Below are 8,771 nucleotides of genomic sequence, written 5' to 3' on the forward strand. Positions count from 1 at the left end.
AGGAATTTAAAATAAACAAGCATCAAGACAAACAGTGACTTTAGGTTTGAAAATTAATGAAAATACTAAAAGTGAAATGAAGATAACAAAAAATAAATGCAGATATTTTAATTTATGAAAGTACAAAGCTTTGAGTCCAGATAAAATACATAAATGGCTTTCTGCAACCAGTCATATAAACCACTACTGCTGGTCATGGAAAAGGACATGGGTTAGAAGATGGCTATTTGATAAGTAATGCTGATTATGATAGAATACATTCCTTTAAATGGCTTATTATTAAAAATTAATTTAGGAATGTATGAGTGACCCATGATTGCTATGTGAAACTTAGGAAAATATTATAATTTTAAAAAAAAATTTCCTTTGTTTTTGACTTCTGAACACATAAAAATTTCCTCTTCATTTAGGATAGTGATTAGCATTCAACATGTAGACCACATTTCAATTCTACTTTTTATTTGTAGTTCCCAGTGTCACTGAAAAATCCTTGACAGATAATTAACACATCAAATTAAAATATACACTGCTTATAAGATCATTAATATCCCAGAATTAAAGAAAAGAATGTAACAGGGTACGATTGCAGGAAAGGGAAGGCACAAAGGAATGCTCAATTGTAAACTGGTAGTGTGAGAGCTTACAGGCTACCTGGAGCATGGTGGAAGAAGTTTCTTTTTTGTTTAAAAACAAAGTAATAGAATTTAAAACTTTCAACCAAATCATTTAAAGATTGTACTGAAAAGGAGGAAATGGGTAATAAATATATTTAACAGAAAAATAAACATGTTTCTACATATAGATATTTTCTTTCTGTAAAGATTCCAATTCTTCCCAGAAAAGAGTACAGACATTGACCTCAAATCTCAGATATAATTTATCCTAAGTATAATACAAGCTGTGACTCACAAATATGAAATAAAAACGATTCCTGGATACACTCTCCCTAAATAGGGTCATCTATAATCTGTGTAAAAAGCCTGAAGACAGATGTGCAAGTTCAAAAAAGGTACAGGGGAAGGGAACAAAACATACTTGAAGGGGAAAAAAAGAGATGAAATAATAGAAAGCAAATGGAAAGAAAACAACCATGTCCTGGCCTGTGTGTCATAAGGGCTGTGACAGTGACAAGGGAGAACAAGAGGAAGACAGCATGCTTTTCTCCCCAGAGTCACTTCTCTAAGATTCTGAATGTTTTTGGAAATCACCTTCACTGAAAAGAGGAAGATTCATATCCCAATTGGTAAAAGTCAAAAGGAGGAACCACACACCTGTGGGAGTGGGAAACTCAGTCCTGTCATTTTGCATATGGTACAAACGCATACTTACTGGCAAGAAGTTTTGAGTTTGTATGTGCATATATACGCATGAAGAAGGCAGAAGTATGAGCACTGTTAACTATTTCTGGTCCCACCAGGGAAAAAGCATTCTTCTTATATTGCTGACTGTGATCCACACAACTCATACCCTCAGTCTTGATTCTAATGCTAGTATATGAACATCAAAGAAGCCACTCCAAGAATATAGAAGTCAAATCAGAGGCACAAAGTCAACCACATCAAAACTACTGTTTCTAATGGAAGAAAAGCTGAGGCCAGAGGACATATGATAATATAATACATAAGTAAAATTTAAGAATTCAATGTCTAAATGGATCCTACTGATTCTTTGTAAATGATTTTTGGGGAACACCTCACTGGTTAAGATAGAAGTGTGTGCATTTTCTAGAACGAGTGTGTGAACACCAGCAGTTTTTTTTTCAGGAGTACTTATACACAATTCATCAAAACAGGTAGCCTCTATGTTCTTCCTCCTTGAGTACTTTTATACATGAGTTAGGGACTTTGCATAGAGAGAACATGATCATTGTATAAAGCTTACAATACAGCTTTAATATGGAAAGACTTAATTTCGAATAGTGCTATGGTTGACATTAGAAATTTTTGCTGAGGGACAAAGATCCAAAAAGACTTCAAAATGTATTGCTGAGTTTGGAGTGGACAAATGGGAGTAAGTTTGACTGAAGTAAGGAGAAAATGGTAAAATGTTGGTTTGGAGCAGTAGGGGAGGGCAGCTCTAGTATTCAAATCAAGAGAAACCAGATACATGTAGGTAGGATTTGGCTGATGGCAAACTTCCTTAGACTCTATTACACACTTGATTAAACTCATAGAAAGTTTAGTCAAAATGGAAGAGAAAAGTTGTAGTTGCCAAGTGATTCCACTCAGGTGAATGGAATTAATTACCTGAGGAGGTAGGGTCTTCAGAGAAATCTGGTAACTCTTCTGGGGGGTCCCCATAGAAGGAGTTGAATTTGTGACTTGACACAGCGGCTAGTACTGCACCCTAAAGCAAAGAGATGAAAAAGCATACTATTAAAACATATGCACAAATTTAAGAAGTTACCTAAACAGTTATTTATCTTAAGGATTATTCAGAAAGTAAAATCTGTAAGAGATGTTGGCTAGAAAGAGAGATTGATCTTAAAACAAATTTGAACTCCTTTACATTAAAAAAAATCCTCCTTCCCCTCTTCCTTTCTTTCAAATTCATTTATTTTTATTTTTTAATAATTTATTGAGAATTTCATACAGGCATATAAGCATATAAGGTGCTTTGATCAAATTCATGCCCACTCCCTCCCCTCCAACACCTCCCATATCTCCCCATCATTTTTTTTTGATAACTTCATGTACTCTTTCTTCTTCTTTTTTATGGGGCTTTTTGCTAGTCTAACATTCCCCCCTCTAAAGAAGTAGCCCTAACATCTTTTAAGGATTAAGTAAGAGCTCCCAAATACTTTCAACATTTTCGATGCTACTCTAACATTCCTCCCTCTGAAGAGGTAACCCTAAAATCTTTTAAGGATTAGTTAAGAGCTCCCAAATACTTTTGACATTTTTGGCCTTTGGAACAGAGTATGTTGCTAAGAGGCCCAAGGACGTAGGCATTGTCTAGGCAGTTAGTGTAAGAAGAGTCTTTCTGCAAGGAACAATATATTTATGTCCTACAGGGCTTATACTGAGTTCAATATTGTATAACTGTGTTAATTCAACTGTGAACCTAGAAACTTACAGCCACTTGTGAAAGAGATGGACTCTTGCACTGGAGTGTGTTACTGAATATGTTAAAGGTGTAGTGAAATGCTTCTTCTAATCATGTGGTTACTAAAAATTTAAAAAAAGAGCCCAAAGAAAATAGCCAGTTTCTTGGCTAAAAGTCAAATTCATTTCTTACTTGACAATTTCATACATGTATATAATACATTCTGGTGACACTCACACCCCACCCTCTCTTATCCCCATTGTACCCCTGCCAGACCCAGTAAGTCCCCATCCCACTTTTATGTGTTTTTTATTTGTTTTTGTTTGACTTTGTGACCCTACTGGGCTTAACCAGGGCCCACTCAAGAGCATGGGTATGGAGCTGTCCACTGGAGTGTAGGTAACTCACCAGTGGCTATAACAGTGAAGACAATGAGTTCTCTGCCCAACAGCCCTCAACTGAGTGGGTTTGGGTAGGGCCCCACGAACCCCTCCTCCATATATGACTGAATGTTTAGGGCCCAGTCTTGTACAGAGCGTATAGGCAATCATAGCTTCTGTGAATTCATGAGTGCTTCTACAGGAGGGAGTTCTCCTTTGCTTATATATATATAAAAGCAAAGGAGAACTCCCTCCTGTATATAAATAAACACACACACACACACACACACACACACATATAGGAGTTAAGGGGCTCTGGTGGTTTGAATGAGAGTGATCCCCCACAGGCTCCAAGTATTTGAACACTTGGTTCCCAGTTACTGTTGCTGTTTGGGGAGGGTCATGGAACCTTTAGGAACTACAGCCATGCTGGAGGAAGCTCATCACTGGGGGTGGCCTTTGAGAGTATATAGCCATACCCATTTCCAGTCTGGCTCTCTGCTTTCTGTGCCTGCTTGAAGATGTGATTGCTTGGCTTTCTGTTTCACCAGCTTTGCTGCTGTGCCTCCTCCACCATTATGGACTCTCAACCTTCTGAACAGTAAACTCAAATAAACACTTCCTTTTCTAAGTTCCCTTGATTACAGTGTTTTATCACAGCAACAGAAAAGTAACACAGTGGCTTTATCCTCTTAATTGAATTACTTAGTTTCAATTCACCATTTCCTTCTATAGGGGTGTGTGTTGAAACAGGGTGTGGCTGTGTATCTCAGGTTGGCCTTGAACTTGAAATCCTCTTGCCTCTGTCTCCTAAGTGTTGGGATTACAGGTGTGTGTCACCATGCTTGACTCAACTCATTATTTCCTAAACTGACTACAGTAACTAACTACAATATAGAGTATTGCTTCTACTTAAAGAGAATTTTTGCTATGCTTTCTTATAGATAAATGTGCTTACTAGGGCAACAAAAATTCATAACACAAAGGGAACAACTTTTTTGGACAGATTTTCCGCTGAGTCTTGTCTCTAGATTGACAAGCTCACATACCAACAGACATCCCTTTGCTTATAACTCTTTCAATAGCTGATGCCCAGATTAGAGTGCAGTATAACCCCTTGTGATGGTTAATTTTCACTGTCAACTTGGCTGGACTTGGAATCACCAAAGAGACACAACTCTGGGTGACTCTATGAAAGTGTTTCTCAAGGGAGTAAGTGAAGAGGGAAGACCCCCCTAATAATGGCCAGTACCATTCCATGGGCTGCATTCAGTCCAGGACTGAATGTAACATGACCAGCCTCTTTGTGCTCTTGCTGCCATGACTTCCTTGTCATGATGGACTATATATTTGACCTGTGAGCCAAAATAAACCTTTCCTATGTTGCTTCTGTCAGCAGCAATGGGAAAGTAACTAATTCACCACTTAAAGAATCCACACCCTCAGAGTACAGATTTTTCTCACAGTCTACATAACATGGTCTTCAAATCCATGAACATTGAATATCTATTCACTTAGTTATATCTTTAATGTCTTAGTTTACAGGTTTTTTACTTTTTGTTGGATTTGTTCCTAAACATTTCATTCCTTTTGATGCTATCCTGAATAGAATCATTTTTAAATTTCCTCTTAAATGTCCATTGTATTAACATTAAAATCATAATAATGCATTAACAATAATCATGAAGTTCACAGCAAATAACATCTATGGAGCACTTACCACTGCCTGGTATGGTTCTAAACTGCAGTAACATAAACTCATTGAATCCTGACAACCCTGAGAATTAGCAGTTATCATTATGCATATTTTATAGATAAAGAAAATGGAGGCACAAAGAGTTTAAACAATTTGCTTAAGGTTTCCAATGAGGAAGGGTCAGAAGCAGGGCTCAGTCAAGCACCATAGCTTGAGAGCAACTCCTTGCTGTACTGCTATGTTCCTTCTCTTTCTTCCGGCTAGCCATAATCAAAATTTAACATCTACAACTAAGCAACAAAAGTAATCTGCTAGCTTCAGTGAACTTCCTTTTTAATTACTTCTAAGGTAGTCCAAAAAATTAGGCTGTTGCAGCATTTGAGAAGCTCTGAATCAGTATTTGGGTTTAATGATGAGTAGGTACTTGTGAAAATAGGCTGCATGGTGGGTTCTGGAAGCCAGGGAAGTTACAGCCTGTGTTCTAGAAGATCACAGGAGAGGCACTATGCAGAGAATTAGCTCCTTAAGGAGGGCAGGTGTGGCATGTGTTAACCAGGTGGGTGACTACTCCCTGGAATGTAGTCTTACCAGAAGATGAAAACAAGTCCATAATGACCCAGCTGATGTTCCTAATTCTAGGTTGCTTGGCATGTCTTGCAACTTTAAACAGCCCTGCAAAGGGATGTGGTAAGTCCACATGACCCCTATCTGCTGTGATAGTTTGGCCCTGTTCAGATGAATCTTAGTCACCAGTTCGGCTATTTTTGGACCAAGTCTTATTCTATGACACTGGGAGAACAGCATGTCTCCTGTGACGAGTGAGCCCAAGTCTGAGCCCTTTGATGAAAAGTCTGTATTTGGTCAATGGAAGGTTCAAGCTTGCATGGTGTAATGTCACATGAGGCCAAAGCAGAGCCAAGAGTTGAAAAGACTTAGGGAAGAGTTAATGAAGTACAAACATAGTTTCTTTGGACAGGAAACTGCAAAAACAACTGACCAAATTTGACTCTGAATGATATTTTTTCTTTTGTAGGCTATACCAGTTTAGGTAGATATCAAGGCAAAGAAATAAAAGCCTTAAGAAACTACTTTGGCTACTATCTCAAAAATAGAATATCATTAATAATAATTTTTGTCAAGGATTTTAAAAAAACAAATAGCAAAGAGTCAGTTTGAACTGACAACAAAAACGATTATGAGAAAAGTTTCAATGGGAATGCTCATTATTAACTATGTGAAAATATGCCTTCTTCTATACTTGCATTTACCATCCAATAGAATGTTCTGCAAAGATGGGAAAGTTCTGTATCTGTGTTGCCCAATATGGTAGCTACTAGCAGCCTGTGCACTTGAAACATGCTAGTGTGAATTGAAACTGATGGGGAATTGACACTGGATATTTTTTTTTAATTAAAAAAATATTTTATTTATTATTTTTATTTTATATGTACGTGTGTATTGCCTGCATGTATGTAAGTGCACCTGTGTCGTGTAATGCCCATGGAGGTCAGAAGAGGGCGTTGGATCCCTTGGAACTGCAGTTGTTAGCTGCCATGTGGATGCTGGAATTTGAACCTGAGTCTTCTGCAAGAACCTTCAGTGTTCTTAACCGCTGAGCCATCTCTCCAGCCCTTTTTAAAAATTTTAATTAGTTTAAATTTAAAAGTAGATGCCATCTTGGACATTTCAGCTTTATATGGTAATATTATAACCTGCAAGTTTTCTAAAAAATTCGTATAAAATCTATAGTAGTATAAAATCACTCATCAACTCCAAGGAGTGAAGAATAAAGTAATGATATAATTTTTGACATCTGAAAATACTCAAGAAAAGGTTTTATAATTGGCAGGAGTCACATGACTAAGGAGGATTATTATCCAGACAGCCATTTAAAGAACACAGCTAATATTTTCAGTACCACGAGGGAGCCAAATACAGAATCATCTGTGGATTGCTCTGTGGCGGGGTGTTGCTGTCCTACAGCATTTTCTTCCAGTGCTGGAAAACCTCCACTGCTTAATGCTGCCTCCTGAACTCAATTGGCTCCCCAAGAGGGGTAATTATCATGTTGATTTTTTTTTGAGGTAGATAGAGGATAGGGAAAGTGGAGAGAAAGATACCTAGGAAGAACAAAGGAAGGCAGGAAAGGTGATCTGAAAATATTTTCTAGTGGATCATGGTAGTGGGGATTTTATTTATTGCTTTATGATGATTGTTGAATCCTAGATCCAATGTAGTTTCCACTGAATTAAAGTCACATTTCAATTTAAAAAAATTTTATTATTGGTATCATTATTTTAATTTTTTGAGGCAGGATCTTACTATGTAGATCCAGTTGGCCTCATTATCAAGATCCTCCTGCTGCAGGCTTCTGAGTGCTGGGATTATAGTGTGTGTCACCACATTACATTTTTTGTCAAAATATTTAAATTTGAGAAAACATAGCTTAGATTTATATGCAATAATAATGGACAATAACCTAACCATATCTCAGCTATGAATTTTAAAGACAAAAAATCTAAAATTTAATATATCTTCCAGTTATTAAAATTTGTTTTGATTCATACTGAAATATTAACTTAAAGGATTAAAAAAACCAAAAGAACTTACTGAAATGGTGACAATTTTTAGCTGTAACAAATAACTTAGCCGTAATAAAACAATGGCCATTTCTACGATGCATTGGGAGTCAAAACAGAATAAAAACATTACCACCAACTACATCTACTTGGTTTTTTAGTGGTTTCTTTAATTTACCTTCAGTTTCCTCCGTGCATTGAATTTCCTCAGTTGTTCTACTGTTTCTGGAAGATGAATCTTGTAAGCATAACGATCCCGCTCCTATAAAAGGTCAAAGGTTATGATCATATGAAACCACTTAAAAAGTGAAGAAGCTGAACAGAAATTATGAAGGACAAGTTCTTAAATTTGAAGCTTAGATTTCATTTTATTCCATTTATTATTTAGGCTAGAGTAATACTGTAGTCTCACTTGAAAATCTATCTTATAGCTTGGCTCTGTCTTCCTTTTTCTAACAAACTGGAAAGTTTACCACAATTGAATTATGTATACTGAAACTCTTTTCCACTCACCATTTACTAATGTGAAGCGGACAAGGAAACGAGGGCAAAGTCTAAAACTATTTTTGATTTTTTTAAAATAAAATTATGCTTTAGTTAGGATTTCTGTTATTTTCTATTTTCTATTTCAGCCACCTGATATTTGACAAAGGGGCCAAGAACATTAACTGGGGGAAAGACAGCATGTTCAGCAAATGGTGCTGGCAAAACTCGATCTCCACCTGTAGAAGAATGAAACTAAACTCCTATCTTTCACCTTGCACAAAGGTCAACTCTAAATGGATCAAAGACCTCAATGTGAAGCCTGAAACTGTGAAACTGCTAGAAGAAAACATTGGCAATAACTTATAAGATATAGGTGTAGAAAGTGATTTTCTAAACTGGACATCAATTGCTCAGGAAATAAGGTAAAGAATCAACAAATGGGACCTCTTTAAACTAACAATGTTCTGTACATCAAAGGAGGCAACCAGGGAAGAGAAGAGAAAACCCACAGAATGGGAGAAAATCTTCACCAGTGACACGTCTGAGAGAGGTTTAACATCCAGAATATATAATGAACACAAAAAG

At 36.8% G+C, this 8,771-nt stretch overlaps 1 protein-coding gene across 6 annotated transcripts in view; it reads right to left on the bottom strand.

Annotated features, from left to right (window-relative positions):
- Positions 1-8,771, bottom strand: part of Cask (calcium/calmodulin dependent serine protein kinase) — a 430,362-nt gene that overhangs the window by 114,290 nt on the left and 307,301 nt on the right. For all 6 annotated transcript variants that reach the window (XM_008843151.3, XM_008843142.3, XM_029568448.1 and 3 more), the window contains exons 9-10: positions 7,879-7,962; positions 2,247-2,346 (exon numbers count right to left, since the gene is read on the bottom strand). In XM_008843151.3, the coding sequence (XP_008841373.1) occupies positions 2,247-2,346; positions 7,879-7,962 (184 nt within the window). The remainder of the gene's footprint in view (positions 1-2,246; positions 2,347-7,878; positions 7,963-8,771) is intronic.

This window comes from Nannospalax galili, unplaced genomic scaffold (genome assembly GCF_000622305.1).
Source record: "Nannospalax galili isolate Female #2095 unplaced genomic scaffold, S.galili_v1.0 scaffold270, whole genome shotgun sequence".
NCBI lineage: Eukaryota > Metazoa > Chordata > Mammalia > Rodentia > Spalacidae > Nannospalax > Nannospalax galili.